The 24058-nt window shown below is 31.9% G+C and overlaps 5 protein-coding genes and 1 long non-coding RNA gene across 13 annotated transcripts in view; 5 read left to right on the top strand and 1 right to left on the bottom strand.

Moving 5' to 3' along the window:
* The window catches only part of LOC139098383 (protein sickie-like), a 215028-nt gene that overhangs the window by 135482 nt on the left and 55488 nt on the right, over positions 1 to 24058 (bottom strand). For 7 of the 8 annotated variants that reach the window (XM_070650570.1, XM_070650562.1, XM_070650565.1 and 4 more), the window contains exon 2: positions 2740 to 2910. In XM_070650570.1, the coding sequence (XP_070506671.1) occupies positions 2740 to 2910 (171 nt within the window). Of the gene's footprint in view, positions 1 to 2739; positions 2911 to 4144; positions 4782 to 9304; positions 9393 to 24058 lie in introns of those variants that run through there. The other variant, XM_070650569.1, reaches the window with a different exon arrangement.
* On the top strand, positions 12478 to 13472 carry LOC139098387 (uncharacterized). The gene is made up of 4 exons (XM_070650575.1): positions 12478 to 12686; positions 12861 to 12897; positions 12955 to 13079; positions 13227 to 13472. The coding sequence occupies exons 1-4, from the start codon at positions 12491 to 12493 to the stop codon at positions 13304 to 13306; spliced, it is 438 nt and encodes a 145-aa protein (XP_070506676.1). The 5' UTR covers positions 12478 to 12490; the 3' UTR covers positions 13307 to 13472.
* Positions 13645 to 14601, top strand: LOC139098268 (uncharacterized). The gene is made up of 4 exons (XM_070650404.1): positions 13645 to 13906; positions 14172 to 14208; positions 14267 to 14397; positions 14456 to 14601. The coding sequence occupies exons 1-4, from the start codon at positions 13672 to 13674 to the stop codon at positions 14518 to 14520; spliced, it is 468 nt and encodes a 155-aa protein (XP_070506505.1). The 5' UTR covers positions 13645 to 13671; the 3' UTR covers positions 14521 to 14601.
* Positions 15387 to 16273, top strand: LOC139098380 (uncharacterized). The gene is made up of 4 exons (XM_070650559.1): positions 15387 to 15631; positions 15688 to 15724; positions 15827 to 15957; positions 16013 to 16273. Exons 1-4 carry the CDS (start codon positions 15394 to 15396, stop codon positions 16072 to 16074), a joined length of 468 nt encoding a protein of 155 aa, XP_070506660.1. The 5' UTR covers positions 15387 to 15393; the 3' UTR covers positions 16075 to 16273.
* LOC139098220 (uncharacterized) lies at positions 16709 to 17537 on the top strand. The gene is made up of 4 exons (XR_011545161.1): positions 16709 to 16947; positions 17004 to 17040; positions 17137 to 17196; positions 17372 to 17537. It is a non-coding gene; the product is annotated as an uncharacterized lncRNA (long non-coding RNA).
* On the top strand, positions 19320 to 20182 carry LOC139098242 (uncharacterized). The gene is made up of 4 exons (XM_070650374.1): positions 19320 to 19588; positions 19652 to 19688; positions 19745 to 19875; positions 20042 to 20182. Exons 1-4 carry the CDS (start codon positions 19354 to 19356, stop codon positions 20101 to 20103), a joined length of 465 nt encoding a protein of 154 aa, XP_070506475.1. The 5' UTR covers positions 19320 to 19353; the 3' UTR covers positions 20104 to 20182.

Here is a 24058-nt window from a genome sequence, read left to right as displayed (position 1 = left end):
TAGGACTTACACAATTTCGTTTCAAATCAAGTAACTCAATCATCCAGCCAGTCTCCAAGCAGCACGAGAAACTTTTTCTTTAATTTTTTCATCAAATGAACAAAAAAAGTTGCAAATTTAAAAAAAAAACTTTGTCATTTAAATGAAAATATTTTTACTTTAAATTGACATTTATTATCCAATTAAATTAAGTCTTTCGTTTAGTGGAATAAGACATGTTGAAGTTTGTGTCAATTTTACTTTGCATATGGATGAGATGATGTTGAATAAGAATAAGAAATTGTACAGATTTAATGAAGAACTGCATGGGTGGCAGTAAGAAGATTTTGATGGAGAAAGGTAGGATTGTTAAGAATTTTTGACTCTTTTGAGGATTTTGGATTATTAAGTTGCAAATTTTGTACTTTTTATAGCTTAATTTGACCTTGTCTCACATACCCACTCCAAATCTTACAATAACTTACATCTTCATTGTAAAATTCTATTTTTACTCAACAATAAGCACAAATACATCCAATAACTCACAATCATAAACTTCCAGAACTGGAAAATGTTTCCTTTTTATTGAATTTATTTCTTTACATTAACAGCTTCAATATTTACTCAATTCAATAATTTGAGATTTACCTGAGTATACAAAGAGCGTGCTCAGTTTTGTGAGCACGCTTCTGAGCATGCTCAAATTCATCGTTTTACGTGCTCACTATAGCATGCTCAACTGAGCACGCTCATGAGCACACTCTGAATTTTTATTCTCATCGATCGAAAGCATTCAGCTTATAAAAATTGCATTTTCCCTGTTCACAATGAAAATGCTTTTTGTGAAGAAATAAATATCAATTTTTTATTGCAATTCTCACTCTCTTTTGCAATGCACTTAAGTTGATTTTTCATGTATTTTTTTTTTGTGCCATAATTTGTGATATCGATTTGTAGAATTATTGAAGGAAATATTTTTTGCGATGCAATTGAGATAGAATTGAGGAAAATGGGGATTTGTCGTGATTTGAAGGAAATTTTGATTGAGTTATGGAATTTTACTTTGGGGGATTTTGTAGAAAATTATGGAATTTTTTGATGATTTTGAGAGATTTAGTCAATTCTACTTGAGTCAACCTTGGGAATTGAGATAGTTTCAGTAGTTTTTTGTGAATTTGAATATCTTCTCAGTTAAAAACAATCAAAATTCTCAAAATAATTCTAGTCACAACTTTGATTTGAAGCATTTCATATCGTTAATAGCACAGGTCGGTAAATGGCTCCAAAATCTAGCAGCAGACCGAAGAAGCTCTAACATGAGACAGAATTTAAACTGAATCTTGGGTCAATTTTGTTCTTGACATCATAAAGAGGTAAAACTGTTCCCAGAGCTCGAATTCTACATTAGTGGAGTTGACTTTTCAGTATAAAATCCAAGTCATCTTCGAACTCTGGCTTGATCTTGCCTGGAGTACAATTGTTCCGTACTAGTGATGCAGCTAAGGTCCTACTTGTGCTATTCGAGCATTTTAAAATAATAAATACTTCAAATTCCTCAAAAATTCCAAACAATTATTCAAATACATCAAGTCTCCACCAAGAAGCCTCATCAAATTCGCATCTATCTCATTAGCATTACTCAAACAATTCCCATCCATTCATTCCGAAACATTATCTACAAAACTCAACGCAATTTCAAACATAATTAAAGTAATTACATGAACACAACATCAATGACCATCATAATAAGGCATCAGCACACAATTTTCCATCTATCATCAGACCAGCTTCATAATTTTTTTTTATTTCCAACCAGAAAAAAATTAATTTTTTTTTTCTTCATTAATTAATTATCTCGAGTCGTCCATTCCTTCACATTTTGCAACCAACTCTCAAGCTGTATAATTCCATTAAATATTTGATAGATGAGAAACTTTAGAAAATCAATTTTTCATTTTCATTCTGTTGCACATGATAATGCTGTATATGGTTGGGAGCTATTGCAAATGCAATTAATAGGAAAATTTTAATTAAGATAGATTGCAACACTATTATTATTACTTTTGTTATCAGCTACGAGAAAATGTTCTATTAATTATGCTTATTGAATGTTTAAACCGCAATTATGTTGTGTATTTAATGCACATGTGGATTTTGGTTGTGTTTATAAATCATAATGTAATTTGGTGAAATGTTTATCAATGATGATGTAATTGAGGTTATTGGGTAGAAGTTGATGCAGTGTTGTGTGTCTATTTATAGAAGCATGGTTTGTGTACTTTTAAGATTCAAAATAAATCAGATTTAGGTATGTGTGTAGATTTAGGTGTTGCTTCATTTGGAATGTATGCATGTTAGGTCGGCATTTGGTTTGTCATTCAGTAACTTGATAAATAGCTAGAATAGATCGGAACTTGAGTTTCATTCTCAGCTTCTCAAGATATGGCATACACGAGAATATAAGCTACTGTGATATTTTATACCATATTCCATACATCAAACTCTCTTTAGATCACTGTCTGGCAAGTTAAATGAGCAGCAAAGAGAATTCTAGACTTATATTCTATATTCAGCTATAAAGATGTCTGTATAGATGAGAATTCGTGCATATCAAATGATTTCATGACTATATCTTGCTATATTCCGTGTTTATACTCAATAATCCTTGAATTTACAAAGTCCAGACTCCCAAAACCACTCAAATATCCCCCTATATCCACTAATAACCCCCAAAAATCCCATAAAAAGTCCACAACTCACCATTTGCTGTTGCGTTTTCGGTTTCTTTATCAAATCAGGTACTTTGAAATTAGTAACAGCCTCAATGACTTCAGCAAGTAGTAATCCATCGCGACAATCTGTCGACAAGTCGACAACTTTACGCTTTGACTTGGCACGCTCCAAATAGTAATTTGCCCATTGAGTGTAAATCTGTGAATGAAAATAAGAAATAAAGAAACAGCTATTATTAAGAATGAATATGCAAAGAAAAATTGTACACAACTGTATGATTATTTATGAATACATTTTAAGTCGACAATTTTCTTCCTGTTAGACGTCCACTCAACAAACATGGAAATATGTCAAGTGGAAAAAAAAGTGTCAAAATAGAGTAATTTGATATTTTTATTTATGAACGGAGTTCCTTTATGTGAGAATGAATTATTTTTCATGTGGATAAAATTTCCCTATTTATAGAAAATTTTCATACTGATAACTAAAAATTAGGGAAGAAAATTGTAAAGGAATGAAGGAAACAGTAAAGGTTAAAAGTAAATGTAAGAATATTTTTTGTGAATAAAATGGATTGGTTGGAATTTTATGGATGAATTGATGGAGTAAATAGATGAAAATTTATAGTGTAAATTCAATACATGTCATGTAAATCAAATTGATTTATGATGAAGATTTTGGGAGGTTGGAGGGGGATTTAGGATGGGGTTGTAAGATGACCTGTTAGTAATAGAGTTTTGGGTCGTTCACTTGTTACCAGATCTCGAAGTAAATGTGGATTTTGTATGGATTAAATAATTCAAATTTGAATATATGAAGTATTCCGGTTCAAGTCAGGGTCACTTTAGTCTCTGGCATGATAAAGGATTAAAATTGAATCTAGCACCAAATTAATGTCATGCCGGTCTTTAACATAATGTAGGATTTGAATTGTATCAAGAACCAAGTCAGGATCATGCCGTTCTCTGGCATTATGCCGGATTAAAATCAAAACTGACACCAAGTCAGTGTAATGCTGGTCTATGAGATGGTTCTGGATTCAAAGCAAATCCGACACCTAGTTATGCCGGTCTCTTAGATAGTACCGGATTTAAATTTAATCCAGCACTTATTAAGGGTCATGATGGAATCTGAGTTTGTGCTTGATTTTAATCGATTTCAGCACCAAGTCAAGATCATGCCGTTCTCAGAAATGTTGCGGGATTTAAGTCAAATTCGGCGAAGAGTCAGTGTCGCGACAGTAAAAACCCGGATTTTTGATCGATTACTCGATTTGTGTTATTCATGAAGCTACACATTCCTGTTCAAAACATAAGACATTTCAACCCTCAACATCAAGTCCATAAAACAGAAATTTAATCCTCTTTAATTACTATTGTTAGTAGATGTCCAAAAGTTAGTAAATGAGACATTCAAAAAACATGACATTTACCTCTGGAAAATTCGACACATCGTCATTTGATCCTTGACCATTAACACATCGACCCAACATTTTTGTTCAATATTTTTATATCCTCTCGAGTTTCACAAAATTTTTTTATTTCTTCTTATTTTTCAATTCACTATTAATGCTTATGGAGCTTCTCCATACACAGCGCACATTTCACTAGGGGTTGTATCAGAATTTGAATATATTTTTCTCCCCTTTTTTTCTTCTTCTTGTTTCTTTTGAACAATTTGTTTAGCCCTCGGGACATTTGAAATCAACAGCAAAAAACAATAAACATGTTGGTGAATTCATTCATGCAAAAATAATTTTTTTTTTATTCATTCAAAACTTTTTTCTTCCTTTTTTGTTGCTGGAAGATTCATGTGAATTTTCAAAAGAGTTCAAAAAGGTTGCCGTAAGGCACTTTGCGTGATTGAGGAGCATTTATCATTCATAATTTCTCCATTTCTACTTTTCGATGTCATAAACAAGTAAATTTTTTTCACTTAAACTGAGGAAAAATCAATTTTTTTTGTGGTTTTTTTAATTTAATTTTTCCAGCACATTCTTATCGTGGTTTATAATAGGGAATAACTTTGTTTTGCATTTTGTGACAGATAGTTTTGGGTTTGAAGAGTCACTGAAAGGAATTTTGATGTTAAGAAATTTTTGTAGATTGGTGGAATTTGAATTGTTTTCAGGGCTGCTTTCTAGGAGTTGTCCTCAGTTGAAATTGTCGATACATATCTTAGTCTTAAGCCGAAATCAAGCCCAAGATGAATAAGTTTAAATTTGACTAGTTGGATTTTGAGTCTTCTAATCTTCGGGTTTATGTCTAACTCAAATAACACGAGTCAATTAATCAATCCAAAATTTGGCGTGAGTCAAGCATGGTTCCGGATTTAAACTGAATCCGGCATCAAGTCAAAGTCACGTCAACTTAGTCGATTAACTGATTTGTGCTATTTAAGACCACAAATTATATCACAATGACAATTATTGTCCTTAGAGTTAGACATACATCTAGTCAAATCAACAACTTTTCATCCTGAATTCGACTTCGGTTTAAGACAAATATATGAATCCTTAACAAGTAATGAGCATCTTCTCAAGACCATGCTCACCTTAAAAATACTAGATAAGCATGCTTGTGAGCGTTTCTATCAGCTTATCCTGGTCTTAAGAGCACGCTCTTTAATTGCTAGGAATAGACACATTCTTGACCACTCTGGAAACCTTTATGGCATTGCTTGACCTTAGTCTAAGATAAACCCATATTCCTAGCAAGCAGTTCTGTTCATTTTTAGCATTAAATAGTCAAAGTTTGTATATCATTGCAGCATATTTAAGTATTTTCCATCAAATTATACAGAAAATGCACCTAAATTCACTTCACATTTTCAAAAAATCTCATCCTTTATTAAAATCCACAACTAATTAAATTTGCTTTTAATTCACTTAATTCATATTTCTTTAATTTTGTCTACACACATTCACATTTTACATCATCATAGCACAGCCGTAATATCCATTGTACCCAAATAAATCGCTTAAAAGACACATAAAAACAAATTTTAATTGACACATTTATGGCTTATTCATTGAGCTACTGTGTGGGGTTTGAGGCTTTAAATTCACATTTCACTAAATATGCTTAACAAATCGTCTCAATTCCACTATTTCCTGCATATTATATGCTCTCATACTCATATATAAATAAATATTGAACAGTTGAACGCGTGAAACGCGAATGAAATTAATGGCAAAATGCAATGTTGGATATTTTATTGCCATCGATGAAACACAAGAGCTGCAGCACATAGGAAAGGAGAGAACCAAGCTGAATGTGTCGCGACAATTTATTAAAAAATATACATCGTGCGATCGATTAGCTTTATTAGCACTGTAAAAGTTTTTTTTACAGTCATTTCTATCCCTCATGGTCTCTAAAATTGTAGCAGAACTGAATCGATTCACAATTTTAATTCATGTAATTTTTGCATTCAAAACTACAATTTTTTATTTTTATTTTTGTCTGCCAACATGTTCATAAATTATTTGACATTGAAGTTATCTATCCATTATTGTTATTATTTTTGTATTTTGGTGTAGTGTTGGGGAGGAGGGTGAGGAAGGGTATAAAGACGTAGATTGAATGTTACGTATGGAGTCATTAGCTAACGAAGTTAAAAAAAATGACTTTTAGCGACTCCTAACCGCTCAGGCCAGCGATAGAGTCTGGATCAGGTGCCAACTGATGGCTTATCTACATATTTACGTCCAGCAAAGTAAGCAACCGTTCCGTACCATAAAGGTTGCCCAAAAAATTGAATTAATTCACTTCCGATCCCATCCACCTTCCTTGCATCAAAATATGACCTAACAGGACTGAAACCCATCCTTCACCTCCCCAAGACTTACATAACATCCAAACAATCCCCAGCTCACTAGCATGGAAAATTAATAAATGCCTATGAAGTTCAATTTTTATGCATATTTTTTGTGGAGCATTTGTTTGCACAGATGTTTCATATCCGAGTGTGAGTACTTTAATTTTAGTATGGCAATACTACTGTGAAGTTCATTGATACTTAAAATTGTATTTTCGGGAACTGTTTATGACGTGATTGTTGAGGGAAGTTGAAGTTTGATGAGGAAAACATTTTGTTTGAGAATTTGAAGGACAGACTGGAAAAATCGATGAGTTGTTTATAGTTTTGATTGATTTGTCAAGGCTCTGGGTATGAATTGACATGTAGTTGAACTTGAGGCTGTAATTAATGTGAGAAATTGGAGGATAATTTGGATAAATTGCTGTATAAGTTTAGAAAAGTTGTCCATTTTTTGTCAATCTTTAGGTGGCATGCAATTCATGTTTATGTCATCAATTTAAGACTCTATCGTTGCATAGAAATAAGTTCTGATTTTTAAAGTTTGGAATTTTGGGAGCCTAGCATTCTCCAGAGTTGACAGGATATTAGGAATCTTAGACGCCTCCAAATTAGAGTCCCGGCAGCTCTAAAATGCTCTTAATCTCATCTCAAACTAATCTACAAGAGCTAAGGGCTCTCGAAACGAGATCAAGATCTAATTATCAAATTTGAATAGATCTTAGATCAACAACTACTCAAAATTTGATCACAGTCTAGGTCTGCTTGCAAACAATTCAAATTCTCTTCCTACTCAGCATCTAATCGCTCTAACAGACTATAACTCTCTTAATAAAAACAGAATGAAATTCTAATGAAACCATAAAAGACAACGCTAATAAACTTTAATCGATCCACTGACTTAAATAATCGTCATAATAATTCTAATAATTCACATTTAACAATACGACTTCATTAGACGTGTCTACACAAAACTCGGAAGTGCACAACAGTTGTCGTCATTATCGTCATTAAAGGGAAAAAATAATAATTAATATTAAGCACCTATTGTTTACTATTTGTAATGAATTGTTATTTTGATATCATTTACTATTTTTAGTAAAATATTTTGAGATAATTTACTCATAGCTCAATTTATCGGAGCATGAAATTGCCCTTCATAATACGAATAGAATGCCTTATTTATGGCACGTTGTGTATCATATTTTTTTTTGTTCTGATTTATTTTCAAGTAGATATTTTTAATGTCTTTTTGTGTGTGTGTTTATTTTATGGAATTTTTTGTTGGAAATTTTTTTTTTTTCGATTTTGGATGTTCAAAGGGTTTTTTTGGATGGTATTTGTTTTTTGGAAATGAATATTATTATTTTTATTGAATGTGTTGGGCAGGGGTTTAGCTAGAAATTTGAAGGTTCTCTAATTTTTTAATGGTACATCCCTTACTGGCAAATAGTACGCTCTCGAGAGCTTGGTAACCTTAAATATACTAGATGAGCATGCTAATGAGCGTTGCTCTCAGCTTACTCTACTCTTCAGAGCATACTCTAGGAGCTGCTAGGGACACGATGTAAAAAAGCCCAAAAATAGTGTTCCCGGTCAGTTTGACACCAGCATGATGCCGAATTTGATCGAATACGAGTTGAAATCAGAGTCACTCCGGCCGGAAGGACACGGTTTTCAGATTTATTTAAGTGGCATGCCTTTTTGAGTAGCCATATCAGTTGTGGACGACTTTCTCCTTTTCGCAGCAAACTTTGGTGGTAAGCCTACAGAACACGTAGCACACTAGTTGCCCACCACTGTCCTAGAGGTATCATGGTTCTATACATTTGTAAATACCAGTGTAAAATACCATATAACTGTTTTAGTGATAGATAGATAGATCGTGTAAAGATTAGGGTCCGTCGAATACGACAAGGCACTGCTATCAACGATCTGTTGTACATCTTGAGAACAATCATTGGAAATTTTCATCAAAAAGTCTACAAACCATGCCAATTTCTGCCAAGCACAATTCATAAAATCCCGTCAATATTTACACAAAATTACTTAAAAAATGGCAGAACAGAAGCTATGATGAAAAAATTTTCAGACGAAAAAAGCATGACTAAAACTTTTCGTAAACACAATATTCATTATATTGCAAAAAATCCACAGAGAAAAGAAAAATTAATTTTTTTTTAAAACAGTTCCTTAATTACATAAATTAAGTTTTTCAATTTTGCAGAACAAAAAAAAAACTGTTCCTGAATCTACTTAAAGTCACCTTCAAGTTTCTATCTGCTCGGTTCTCTCATTTAATTTCCTAATGCAATTATAATTTCGTTTAATTATCAACGAAGACAGGTAAAATTGGATATGAAACGAGATGAAAATTTTCAATCTCCAACTGCACTTTTTCTTTCTCAATTTTCATTTTGCTCTATTTTTTTTTTTCGTCTAATTTCTTTTACTATATAAATAAACAAGCAGGAGCGATTGACTAACTGGCAATGTATAAAAAGAAAATTTCTTCTGTTTTCTCTTCATCTAATATGTAAGTGGAACTAATTAACAGCCCCGTGAGTCGACGATGACTTTTTATATCCATTTAAGCACTTTTAGTGTTGCACTGAAAATTCAAATTTAACTCATTACACTGATATGATTTTTCATTTGATTATGATCTGTAATTAAGGCACCTCCCCTATGCCTTATGCATTTTTATTGCCCACTTAAGTGGTCATTTTTACTATAATTTCCACATGAATGAAATAATAATTTTTTTTTTTACTTTATTTTTATTTTCTCCACTATTTTTGTTGCTTCACGCACGCAATATAAGTCGCCGCATATTCACACTTTTCAATGAGACAGCTGGCACACGACTAACATGTTCAGAGAAGAAAAGTAGTGAGCAGCGGGTAAGCTTAATAGACTTGAGAAAAATATATAAAAATTTTAATTCTTGAGAATAAGAAACGAAAAAAAAGAGGCTTTAAAAAAAATCTCATATGCTGAACTCTCAGCGTTCTGTGCACTTTTTCATCTTCTTTTCGTCTCATTCACGATGTTGAGAGTTTTTTTTTTTAATGAAAAATGAAAATCAATTCGTTTAAACTTGTTATTTTTAAATTAATTGCTCGCTCACTATGAGCGAGAGTCATCGATGACGATGATGATGATAGAAGAGATGTGATGATATATTGGGTAAGGAAAATTACATAGATTAGATCGTGTGCAGTTGTGGGGATTTTATGCAATCGTTTAGAGTGTTGCATTTGATGCATTATGTGATGGGTAGCTATTTTATCGTATTAGCTTGATATAAATGTGAGGTAATCTAGATAAAGTGTGATAGTTGAGTATCTAGAAGAGTAGGATGAGGATTAGAGGTGTTCAAAGATCGGGATATCCATAAAGAAGGGTTATAAATCTAAATTCTTGATCCCAAAAACGAAACACATGTGTGAAAAACATTAAAGCCCAGAAAGAGATACCCGAATAGCACATATTGATTAATTGTTAAACTAATTGGGTTTTGAATCATATAATTGCTCCGTCCTTTTAGAACCTCTTCTCCTTTGAACCCTTTTCCATTTCCTCCTCTAAGAGCGCTATGTAGTAATTGAACGGTCTCAATATTCGGTCAATATAATTCAAACAGATCTCTATGATTCATAAAATGACATTTAAATAACTACACATCCAGTCGACTATTCATAGCCTATTCCACTAGATCATGAGACAAATAAGACTGCCCACAACTACTCTGATATGAAAATTTTAATTGACCCCAGAAGAAACTAATTAAAATTGTCATTTATACTTGAATCTATTAAAAATACTCATAGATGAGCATACACATCTAAAATTAAAAATCTGCTAATTTAATCTACTCTTATGACTCCCTCACATCACAGGCACACAGATACCAAAAAGAACAAAACAAATCCAGACAATGCCTCAAGAAATTCTCTCCACATCCCAAAAAAAGCAAAAGTTTAGAAAAAAAAATCATTAAGAAAGTAAAAAGTCAACAACAGCAAGCATCAAAGTTGCTTGTGGCATAATAATTAGTTTGTGTATGAATATCTGCATCTATATCACATAAATGAGCATAAGTTTCTCGTCATCATCATTATCATCATCATCATATTCTCTTCAATATTTATTTAACTTGTTCTTCCTCATCCATTTGGGTTTTTCCTCGTTTCATGCTCGCATCTTACTTCCATTTCTATTTTTTATATTTGTGAAAATGTCTCATATGAATTGAGAAACTCAAGGAACATTAAAATGTATACACAATAATATACATGATATGATATGATTGCCGTACCCAAAGACTGCAACTGCTGTTATCCCCAAAAAAAACAATATTTTTTTCGTTTTGTAAACATTTCTTAGCAACTGACTTTATTTCTTTTTTAATGTTCTTTCTTTAGAATTCTCTCTCTCATACTCTCGAAAATGGAAATGGAAGTAAGAAGAGGAATCTGTGGCAATATAGACACACATTCGTATTATTTACAGAAATGAGAGGAGAAGAAAAAAAAATCAACAACAGTCGAGTCAGAGTCAACTCGTCGTGTCTTTTCATCTACTTTTTTTTTTTGATTTGAAATTAAATGAATACGGTAGCATTGGATGTGGAGTGAGGTGGAAAAATAAAGATTGAAAGTTGGAATGGGAATTAGGGTTTTGGATGAGGATGGAAATTAAAGCGCATTTTCAGGTTAGATTAATACTAATTTAGAGGAAAGGGCTATTTTATGGAACATTTAGTCAAAATTGTTGAAGTTCTCGAGTGGACAAAAATACGTTAGACCTGCTCAATGTCAAGCTAATGTCCAATTGACTCTTAAATCAACTACCAACTGATGTCAAGTCAATAATTTAGGATTTTGCATATCTTCAATAGTCTTTGGATGATAAATGGACGAGAAGCTACAAGATAATTAAGAGGATCAACTGTCACCATCAGTTCTTATTCTAGACAAAATGTATACATTCTACATCCCATGAACTACACCTCAGAACATGCTACTAAACCCTACAAAAAATAGAATAAAAGTAAAGAGTAAAAAGTTTTTCCGAGTAAATTTCTTCTTTACGTTATTAAAACACAAGTCGGATGTTCTCGAGGAAAAGAATCTTTTGTATAAGAATCAGCTTCCACTTTTTATAATGCTTCCGTAAATTAAAAAGTCATAGTAAGAACTATGAAGTTGATTCCGTTTGAGAATATTCTATCTTCTAGTTTAGATTCCTGACTTCTTTAAGGTAAGTTTTGCAGATATTTTGGTGCCGGATATTTGTAAAAGCAAGGAAGAACTTAACTAACAATAATCATACTCATGTCGACTTTTCCATTCGAAATCCGAGACGACTTCGAGCTCGAAACTCAATCAGGAGAACTGAGCATACCCATGATCATTCTCCTTGTGTCTGTTCGAATCAGAATCCTCAACTGTTTCGAATATTCTCGTTATCATGTCGACATTGCAATAACCTACACGTAAATTTATCTGAATGCGTCAAGAATCGCATTTTTGTGCAAAATTTTAAGTGGTTTAAAATATAAATCTTATCAAAGCTTAAAGGGTTAATTGATGATTTCCTTAGAATTTCACAGCAGGTGTTCAATATTTCTTTCAAATTTCCGATCATTATGGGAATCACAATTGTGCGCAATTCTTGCAAATCAATGAGAATTTACTTATAAAAGCAATTTTGTATCCAATTATGGTAAAAAAATATAACTTGTCAACCAAAACAAGTGAATCAGTTCAATTTCTGGTAATTTTAAATGTTAAGCCACTTGACTTGTCAGGGTTTATACATATTACCTAATTATTGTGTTGACTTCAAAATAAATCATTTTAAAATTAAATAATTAATTTGATAAGGAATATTATTCAAGTATATATTGGACGCATTATCAGGAATAAATCAGTTGTTAAATATCAATTGTAAAATGAACTTCTTATTTGTGCTAATACTAATTTCAGCACTTGGCCTGAACCAAGCAACATGGACAGACTGTCCTGGATTAAATGTTCCAGGACCTGATTCTGTTAATTCAAAGTTACTTTTACCCGTACTTCGTATTACTTTTCAGGATGTTCACAATGAGCTTCGATCAAGAGTTACTGCTTTTATGTTAGGAATTGGTAAGGTTGAGTCCTGTATTAGTAGATTTTATGTAGTTAAGGGACAGTTGTTATCCCGAGCAGAACACTGTCCTTGATAGCAACCAATTTTTTGGCAAGAAATGTGGCTCATTGCATTGTGCCGCTAGAAAACTATTCGAAAATTGAATTAATGATGTTCCAATTTTTTTATAGGTATAAACCTTCCATTAGACCCGCCATTTGATGATCTGTAAGACTATTAAAAATTGATTCCAAAATCTTTACTAATGATTCAAATTTAATTTAGATGTAATGTGATAACATTCACGAATGGCACACAAGCGAGTTGTCCAACTATTTCGAGCGTTCAATATGAGATACAATTGGACTTAGGAATTGAATATAATCCAATGAGCCAAACACGGTTACGAGGTAATTAGTCACTAAAATAAATTTTTGTAAAGGATTTTCTATGGATAAGAAAATTCTGAGCAAAATCAAGGCATAATAGTAACCTAGCAAGCAGATTTGATATTTTTTAAATTATTAAAATTCAAATTCTTTTCCAAAAATTTACAGTTGAGATGTTTGATGCAGATGTTCTAGCAGGATGTGCTGAAATGTTGATCGACCCCTTTGTAAAATTGACAAATGAATAAACTGGAAAGAATGCAAAGCCTGGAAAGCACACGGTGAATAAATGGTCGAAAATTTGGCTCAAGGACAGCCTGACTCTTGCACTAGCTAGTCTAGTCCACCCTGAGCAGGATTTTTGTCCATTTTTACACCGTATGCCTAAGATGCGTTACCTTTTATTAACCAATAAACCGTAATTTTTACTAAAACAATCTCTGCCAATTAGTGTTTTCGCTAAACCTTATCAAGCTTATCGAATAATGAATGAAATCAAAATCATATTAGACGTATTACGTCTAATTCAACAACCGTGATAAGACCACTTCAAATTTAATCATTTTTTAATTCAATTGTGTCACAAAATCAGTCGATAAATTAATTTTGAACAATGAAGTACTTATTCTGCCTTACAGTTGTCATTTCAATTGGTTTAAACCATGCATTTTGGACTGATTGTCCTGGATCAGGTGTTATTGGACCTGATTCAATAACTTCACCAAATTGCACTGCTGACAGATGCCGAGTGGTACGTGGTGAAGTAATGACTGCTGATATTCTTGTGACATGGTCTGGAAATCATCATGAACTTGCGACTAGAATTACCGCATTTATGTTTGGAGTTGGTAAGAATTATGACCGAAAATTGATAGTTAGTGATGCATCGAGATGTAATAAGGTGAAATGAAGCCCAAAATTGTGACTTTGAGAAGGCATTGTGCTGATTTCATGCATTAATCAACATTTGGTCCTCTTGTGCTTTCGACATGCTACAATGAGTCACGCATAAGGCAAATTTCAGTGTTGACAACTGAAATTCAATTGTTTGTTACAGCAACGTCACGAAATTAGTTTATATCCTCAGCAATTAATTGAAATTCATTTTTACAGGCATTAATCTTCCCATCGATGATCCATACGATGATGTGTAAGAACTTATATTAAATAATATCGAACATTAACTCATAATTTTAAATTTCTTTTAGATGTAAAGTAATTACATTCCCAAATGGCACACCTTCAACATGTCCAACTGTTCCCAATGTACAGAAAAGAATACCAATTGAAATGGTTATTCCAACAATATATCCAGCATTGAGTAATGCTCGAGTTCAAGGTTAGGATTAAATTGATATCAGCTTAACTTTTTTTTCTGATTTTCTTCTTTTTTGCAGTGGACTTTTTCGATAGATCAGTGAGAATCGCCTGTGGAATGCTTACTGCTGTTGATATTGTGTAAAAAATTTATTTTGTTGCTTGAAAACTGTAAATTTGATTCAAAAGAAATGTTTATTTGAACAATAAATTGATCTGATGTAAATTTCTTGTATTGTCATTCATTTGAAGACTTAAATTGCTTAGAACAGTATCCAGTCATGGATCAAAGTTTGTGAAATACTAGTCTAAACTCTAATGAACTTTAAAAAAATTACTAGAAGCTTTAAGTTTTATTATTAGAAACTGTAATGTCACGTTTTGATAAGACCATTGATAAAACAACTACAATGTTGCCTGACATTAACTCTTGGATCAAATTCCTTCTAAAAATATTAATAATTCTCACATAAAGTGGAAGCTTATAAAAGTACAAAAATAGTTTAGGCACGAGCCCAAATGATTCATTTGTTAGTGATTATTCTGATAAAAATGACTTGACTACCAATTGTGACCTGAGTGACAAAAATGAAGAAGGTTCCGCCACAGAGCTACCAATCATCCATATAGAGCTCATATGGTGGATCGTTTAGGCAATTCCCAAGAGCTATACACCGTGTTTTCTAGAGCATCGCTAACTCGTCGTACTAATAGTAAGTCGCAAAGTTGTTGTTAAAAATGCGGGTCAGGTGCGCCTCATTGTGCCGCCCAAGCTAAGATTTTCTTCAAAAATTAGAGTGTATAACCCTAAATCGCTTATCAAATCCACTTTAGTGAAATGACAATCAACAACAATGTAATTGCATTGTGATGCATTGTATAATTTTATCAGTTTTTGCAATTCAATTTAATTTTTTAACACCTGAGCCTGATAAACCCAAAAAATTGATAAGATATTACAGTTTTTATTACAATCTTTAAAAACTTCTCAATTTAGTTCTCATTGACAAGTTTCACGATGAAGTCAATTTTATTAATAGTCCTAGTTGCTCTCGTTTTCCATAAAAGTCATGGATTTTGGTCTGAATGTCCTGGAACAGGGCTTCCAACACTCGATAGTTTAGAATCACCAAATTGTAGCCGAGATAGATGCACAGCTATTCGTGGTGAAGAATTTGTGGCAAGAATTCATGTAACACTACACGGAGCTCACAACGAGCTTCGAACAAGACTTACAGCATTTTTCTTTGGAATTGGTAAGCTTTTGGGATTAAATTTGAGGAACTTTTGATATTTACATTGATTGTTATAGGAATTAATCTACCTGTTGTACCACCATTTGACAACATGTAAGTTTTTGGCTTAGTCTTTATTAATAGCTTAATATTGACTAGTCATCACAAGATAGTCTATAGGATTACTTGAGTAATCCCTAAATATAAAATTTTTAGGTGCAATTTTATTCATTTTACAAATGGAACCGCAGCAAGTTGTCCGACAATACCCAATACTCAATATGTTGTAGATATTTCGATGCTTGTTTCTCCTAATTATCCAGCACTTAATAATGCATTAGTTCAAGGTAAAATTAAAGGATTTTTAGATAAATTTAAAATTTATGATTTAAATCTTTATAGCCGACTATTTTGATGGAGACGAAAGGATCCTTTGTGCACAAATTTTATCGCATATTATTTAAAAAATGATAACAATTTTCGAAGTGATCGTTCACTTACATATTATGTTCGAGGGTTGAGGAAACGTAGATAAAATAAAAGCTTTTTAGTGCTACGCAACGTAAAATGTCAACGACCTCTGTTTAATTAGCTAAATAAATATTGTTAGATAATGAATTGAAAAATAATTAATAAAACCGTGCGTAAATTTTAAAATATTAATTTTCTGTGTTTCTGTGTTTTGCCGGGACGCTGCTGTACTTTTCTACCTTGCTGCTGTGTGCCAATAGTGCCAAACTTAGAAGTGTCCCGACATTTTGCGAAAATCCTCTGGCCACCCTATGTATAATGCTTGATGGTGTAGTTTAGGCAAAAAATGTTACCCCAGGTCAAAGAATACCTGACTATGTATTATCTCAAGCCGCACAAATCGTTCAATCGATCAAAAACTGCCTTCTGTAGACGTCATTTAAAAGCAGAAAATCACAGAAAAATCTCAAATATCTGCTTTGTTATTGTATAGATTAGAACTAAGTAATTTGCTATAAGATAAAATAATTTGATGATGCATCAAGAATTACGTAGAAATTTTACAAAATTTGAAGCGAAGATTAGATAAGGTTGAATAGCTTTCAATACACATCAGTATGAAATTTTCTCCTGAACGATGAAGTTCGTATTTTTTCTAACTTTTGCTTGCATTTTTGGTACAAGTCAAGCATTTTGGGCAGATTGTCCAAATATTCCAGGATTCGATTCAATGGAATCACCACAATGCTTTGACGGTCGATGTCGAGCAACACGTGGCGAAATTTTTAGTGGACGATTTCTGTTTCACACGGCTGGGGCTTATAATGAACTTCGAGTTAGAGCCACGGCATTTATTTTTGGAATTGGTAAGTTTGTATGATTCTTAATCTTTGTAATATTGACATAATAAATCTAAATTTAGGAGTAAACCTACCAATGAGTCCACCATTTGATGATTTGTAAGTTTTCAAAATTAAAATTCAAGAAGAAATCAAAAAATAATAAATTTTATAATATATATAATATATATAATTTATAATAATAACAATATTTAGTTCAGTTTGACATGGAAATTCCTCAAATATTTCCAGCAATGAGTAACACGAGAGTTCAAGGTAAGGTTTTTATTTGCTGGATTTTCAGAAATTTTAGGAAAATTGGAAGAACAATAATGTTTCAAAGCTTGGAGTCGAGTCGAATTTTGTATGGAAGAATCGGCTCAAGTCGACTTAATCCATGTATTTGAGTCGATTTCGAGCTCTGAAATATTAACTGTATTAATTATTTTAGGTGACTTCTTCAATGGAGATGAAAGAGTTATGTGCATCCAAATTTTGGCTGTTGATCTGCTGTGATAATTTACAATATATTATAAAATTAACTGAAGAATTGCCATGTATATTGCATAACAACAACTTATTAATTTACCAAATAATAAAGCATTGTATTCTATTTATCTGATTCCTTTTTAATTTCGTTTTGGTCGTAAAGTCGCATCCTCAAGATTTATTACCTCTTATCATTCGCAATAAAACTTAATTTCTAAATCAATATGACCTTCAAAATTGCGCAGGTGATGGAAGAAAATATTTAAACTGATTAAATTCTTCCATGATATCTGACTAAGCTCGTGTCCCCAAAGCCCTTGACTAAACCCATTGATATGATCCATTCCAAATGTTTTAAAATTAAACAGGTTTTATATTTAATATTCATCAAAATAAATAACCATAAAATATCATGTTCTTGATCTAAAAAGTCCCAAAACATCATTCATATGCTTCATCTACCTTCATAAACTTAAAAGAAATCAAAACAACATAAAAGATGAAATAGAAATGAATTAATAATGAAAAACTGTCGAGATATTCATACTTTTCTATTAATTCCCTCAAAGTTCTCGCTTCTCTTCTTCACAATTTATTTATTTATAGTTTTCATCACTTCTCTCCCTACTTTTCAATTCGTGTCTACATTTCTCATTTAATAAACTAATGAAATTAGTTGAAGCGTGAAAAAATTGAAAAAAATTATCAGGAAACCCCTTGGTTACTCGAGGAGCAAGAGTCTTTTTCAAGATTAGATAATGGAATTTTACTTTTATCAGTGTTGTTTATTCCTCGTTGAATGAGGTGATGGATAATTTTGACATTGCGATATAAATGTGGACTTAGGATTTGTTTTTGCGTGAGCTGAATTGACTCGGATGTATAATGGTATGGTATTTGATTATTACAGACTGACAAAGCGATCTTCAATTAAGAGATTAAGTGTCAATAAGCCTAATATGGCTCCGAACAAGGAAATGAGAAGTAAATAAGCTAGTTTGAATTCCATTTTAAGCTGATATTTAGGTTTGAGCGAGAGATCTAGCGAATCCTCACTTGTTAAACTATCTTTACCCTAGAAACCCAAATGGTGCGCAGATATGGTTCTCAGGGAAGCTTTTGACAGAGACAAAGTTAAATTAGGTTTTAGAAATTGCCAAGCGGAGCCAGCAATAGAACTATTTTCAGGCGGCATCTGAGGAATGCAATGGATCACAATTGATCTGTGCGACCGGCGAATTAATTGAGTAAGTACGGGTCTCAGAGGTCTGAACAGCTAAAGTTTAATCCAATTTGTCCTTACCAGGACCCCCAATAACTAATACCCATCTATCACCTACATTTTATCATATCAAAATACAACCATTCAGCACAACATTTATGAATAATCTTCTGCTCATCCTCAAACAATCCTCAAATGCACTTTAGTCAAACATCACTTTAGATGTTGATGACTTTTCGTCATCTCATACAGTCTCGTTATTATCCTTCAACAAGTGAGTGGCTTCTTTTCAGACTTTGACGATGATGATGATGGAAGCTTATTCTAAAATAAGATAAATTGCATGAGATTATGGCGTCAAGTGAGCGATTTTATGCTGTAAATTATTCTTTTGCTGCTCCAAAGGGTTCTTAATGTCAAGATTGAGACTGAGTAGCATTAGGATCTTACCGAACCTTAATCTTTAGTTGGATATTCTTTAACCTCGAACATTTTATCGATCTAGCTAAGCATATGATCAAAAGTATAGCCACATGTGTCAAAATACAAAGAAATTTAATTGAATTTCAATGTCAAAAAATTGCCCATTGACAGATTTTAAATATACTTATCTTTGCAGATTCGTAACACTGTATGCGTGCCTTATCTTTGGCACCAAAATTCATATGCAATACAAAACTAGGCAGAATGTGTGCTTTTAGTTGTCAAATTTCAATCAAACAATGAAGTTCGCTTTTGCCTTAATATTTTTTGTAGCTGTTTTTGGAAGCAGTCTTGCATTTTGGTCAGCATGTACTGGCTCAATTCTTCCAACAATTGACTCGTTTGAGTCACCCAGCTGTACTGATAGATGTCGTGTAACACGTGGTGATACATTTTATGGAACTATTCGAATGACTTTTAGAGAAGCTCATCAAGAACTTCAAACAAGAGTTACAGCCTTCATTTTTGGAATAGGTAGAGTTTTTGTGATTCATTTTGTGAAGATTTACAAATTTTTTTTATAAATTAAAAATTTAGGAGTTAATATCCCAATCGATCCAGCATTTCAAAACCAGTAAGTTTTTGATTCATTTTAAGATTCTAAATTTAATTTAAAATATTTCAATTTAGATGCGATCTGATTCTTTTCCCAAATGGTACACGAGCTGGTTGTCCGACGATTCCAAACCAACAATATATGATTCAAGCAGAAATGCTTGTTTCACCTCTTTATCCAGCATTCACCAATACCAGAGTTCAAAGTAAGTTATTTTATTTAAGACTTTAGTCCGAGCTCAAAGTCAACTCGAATTTTGTACGGAATTGAGTCGATTTTTGGACACAAAATCAGATTCAACTTTGAGCTTTGTACAATTTTGACTAATTTTAGATTTCATTGATATTAAAACGTAAAAAAATTATTTTCAGTTGACTATCTTGAAGCAAATGAGAGAGTTTTCTGCTACCAAATCTGGGCTGATGTTGTTTAAAATTTCAATTATCAAATTTCAAAAGATTTTCTTTTGTTAAACTCAATTAAATTTTAATAAAATTAATTGATTTCTGCAATACATACTTTTATTTTGAGGATCTTTGTTGTGAATGTGTGAAGTTTGGTGCAATATTAACTAGGGTTTTTTGAAGTTTCTGTTTCGATAAGTTATCAACACTGAAACTGGGATCGAGACGGAGACTGACACGGAGACCGACACCGGGATTAAGAGGATGAATAAGACAGGGATTAAGACTGGGATCGAGACCGAGACCTAGACCTAGACCGAGATCGAAACCTAGACCGAGATCGAGACGGACACTGAGTCCAAGATTGATACGAAGACTGAGATCGAGATCGGGACGGAATCAAGAGATTAAATTGAGTTCGGAATCGAGAGAAGAATCGATATCGAGATTGAGAGAAAGACCGAGGCCAGGAATGAGACCGAGACCGAGACAGCAAAGGCAAGTCACCAAGGCGGGTCAGAGACTAAAACAGCATAGAAAAGCCAACAAGTCGGTTCTATTTTTGTAAGCATTCTGGATACTTCAAAGAATTGTCTATGAAACTCACAAATCCTCTTTTCTAACCGTCATATACTTTGATTACCCCAAACATTTTGATGATGAGAGAAAATCATCATTGCTTGAGTGACTTTATATCCACAGAAAAATAGAACAGCATAAACTAAAGTGATTCATCAGATGGTTGCCTTCATTCATGTCGTTATTTTAGGATTTTTATGAACTTTTTTTCGACGCTGTGATACAAAAATAAAAGAAAGTTGACATTTAAGTCAATTTATTTTCTAAAAGTAAATGTTTCAATTCTCAATCTAATTAAATTATTTGTTTTTGTGTTCTAAAATTTCATTTCCACTGCGTACCCTCCGATCACATGTAAAGGTAAAAATAAATCGAAAAAAGTCATCCACATTTGAAAAAGTTTTTCTCTTCGAGTTTTTCTCATTTTAATTAATTTTAAAATCAACATAAATTTAAAAAGTACACACAAGTTGGCAGTCGGAGTAAGGCATGATGTATTGCATGGGAAAAATCTAATATTTATATGAGAGTAAATCATATATGCTGAATAAATTTATGAATTTTTAGAATTATTTTTTTTTGCGATAAAATATAAACAGCAGTGATGAAAAATATCGGAAGGAAAGAGTTTTTCATCGCCAAAAAAAAAATTTCGTTCAACAATTTTTCATTCGCGATATTAAAAGGCTTTTGGATTTTTTTTTTGCAGCAATAACACTTGATTAAAAAAAGTTCTTAAAACAGATTGTGTCGCGAGAAAAAAAAATGGGCCATTAAGAAAATTTATATGCTGCTTTTGTAATTCTTTTCGCGACTCACTTTTCATAATTTATTGTCATACGATGAACATAAGTTGGATGTAATACTCCTTTACAGTCATTGTTGTATATGTTCAGCATATATGAAAATGTGTGAATGCAGCATAAAATGTTGTTTTATTTTTTTTTTCATCACACAATACGCGACAAAATATTCAATTTTTACTAGGATGGTGGAGTTGTTAAGTATGACAATTTTTTTTTTAATTTGAAATATGAAACGAATATTTTTGGAAAATTTGAATTCTCAAAATTTAAATTCCTATTTTCAAAATCTAAATTTAAATATTTATATATTATAAAAATATTTAAATTTAAAAAAAAAATGAAATTTAAAATTAAGATAAAGTAAATTTATTTAAATTGAAATTTAAAATCGAAAAAAAAAATATAAAAAAATTTAAAATTTATAAAATTTGAAATATTTAATGTCATTGGAAAAAAAATTATTTTAAAATCTTGAATTTCTTTAATTTTTAAATTTCTTTCTTTGTTTTTTAATTTTCATAAATTCTTAAAATTTCTTTAACCTCTCAAATTTTCAAATTTTTAAAAATCAAAATCTTCAAATCTTCAAATTTTCAAATTTTTAAATTTTCAAATATTTGAAACTTAACCTTTTCAAATTTTTGAAAATCTTAAATTTCACTTTCAAATATTATTTTTTATATAATTTCAGAAAATTTTCCAATTCTTAGCCAAAATTTTCATTTTCACTGCAATTCTGATTGCACATTATTCCCATTTCAATTCCACCTAACAAGTAGTAACAACAACAATGAGACGTGAAACATCACGGCGGATTAAAATGAGATTTTCTGCATTTCCTGTGACATAAACCAAAAAAATCACCATTTTTTTCCTCAGCTTTATTTATGAACACTGTAAATTTTATACGCTAGATTATGATGATGACGAAGTTAAATTTAGATTTTCATCATTTTTTACCAAGTGCAATAACGCGGTGCATACGTGTCAACTGTGAAACTCATCAAAAGAAAATTGTTGTGAGAATCAAGTGGATTTTGTCATTTTATTCTCGACGTTCACGTTTGTTTATGGTAAACAAAGAGCTTCGTTTTATGGGAGCAGTTTTTCTTTTCGTCTGTTTTATGATGGAACTCAAATTGTTGTATAAAAATATTGTCAGCTTCATAAATTTGATTGATGATGAATTTTATGATGGAAATTCTTAATTTTTAAGAAAAATTTATTTGAAGATTTGAAACTTTTTTGATGAAAAATTAAGCTTAAGTCAAACTTAAATCAAAATCTTGCAACAAGATTTGCGACACTAAATAAGATTTTAAATCCGGCACCAGAGCTCAAAATAGACTTAAATTTTTTATTGAATCGAGTCCACTTGAGTCGAAATTTGCATACAAAATCTGATTCGACTCTGAGTTCTGTCAGGCACTAAGTCAGAATCACGCCGATCTGAGACCGGATCAATCGTTTTATGTTGTACGAGTAACAACAGAGTTAGCGACATAGTTAGCGATATAGCCAGCTTCCAGCGTCTTCTATGGGATCTAATGAGTAACAACTGATCTGTGCAACCAGCGATGAAAGTAAATAAGTAAGAATAAACAACTTAAAACACTTCTGTAAATCCTCAACAATTAAGAGTTGATAAAGTGATCTGTTTTTAATTGAAATATCTAATATCTGAGACTTATAATCAACAAAACAAGTTTTCTCTGTTATCTGAAGTATTTCTTCGCGCATTCTTTTTCAATTTTTGCTAAATGGCGTCTTAAAACACGAGGTAAAATTGCAATACTTGAACTTTTCCTATAATATTTTCGAGGAATTTTCGATAACAAGTCAATAGCTGATTATAACGTTCAAAAACATTGAATTTCTCAAATAATTAATCAGCTTAACAGCTCAGACGTCTCTTGAATATAATCCATAAAAGTTCATGACATTTCTCGCTCGTTCAACTCTTTTAAACCTTCAATCAGTCTTTCCTTTTTAAAAATATTATTTTAAATTTTGTCTTAACCCTTATCACCTCAAGAGTATCCTATATTAATTATTTACAAAGCAATTCGGAAGTACTAAAGGGATTAAATTTAATTAGATTGCCTTTAAGTCTCGAAAAAATTTAGCACTTGTAGTCATCAGACAATATTTTAATTAAAATTAAAGGAATTAAGTGTGATCCCGGCAAGATTAGTGTCTGTTTACAAAATGAAATCATCTTTCGTACTTAACGCTGACTCGGTGACGCTATGTTGTAGGGAAAACATGAAATTAATACTTTGTATGTGCTAAAAATAGTCAATGGACTTTTCAGAAGATGAAAATTTTCTTTTTATTGCTTCAAATGAACTTTAAGGTTCTTTATGACATTAAACAAGTTTTTCATATTTTTTAATGAAAATTTTTAGAAAATATTGATGATTTTCAAACATTGGAAGCATATCCTCATTGCATAAACCTAATGAGCATGCTAATAGGTACCGTAAGATGCTCATTGAACATGGTCATTTAGAAAAACGTGTTAACAGAAGCATAGCCAGAAATAAAGAAAACCTCAAACAATTTGAAGAATTTTATCAGATCCAGCATTCCTCCCATG

The sequence above is a fragment of the Chironomus tepperi genome, unplaced genomic scaffold (genome assembly GCF_022539635.2).
Source record: "Chironomus tepperi strain 1889 unplaced genomic scaffold, CSIRO-AGI_Ctep_v1 contig_445, whole genome shotgun sequence".
In the NCBI taxonomy this organism is placed as follows: domain Eukaryota; kingdom Metazoa; phylum Arthropoda; class Insecta; order Diptera; family Chironomidae; genus Chironomus; species Chironomus tepperi.
Note: the sequence above shows the minus strand (reverse complement) of the source record. Positions and strands in the feature narration are given on the sequence as shown.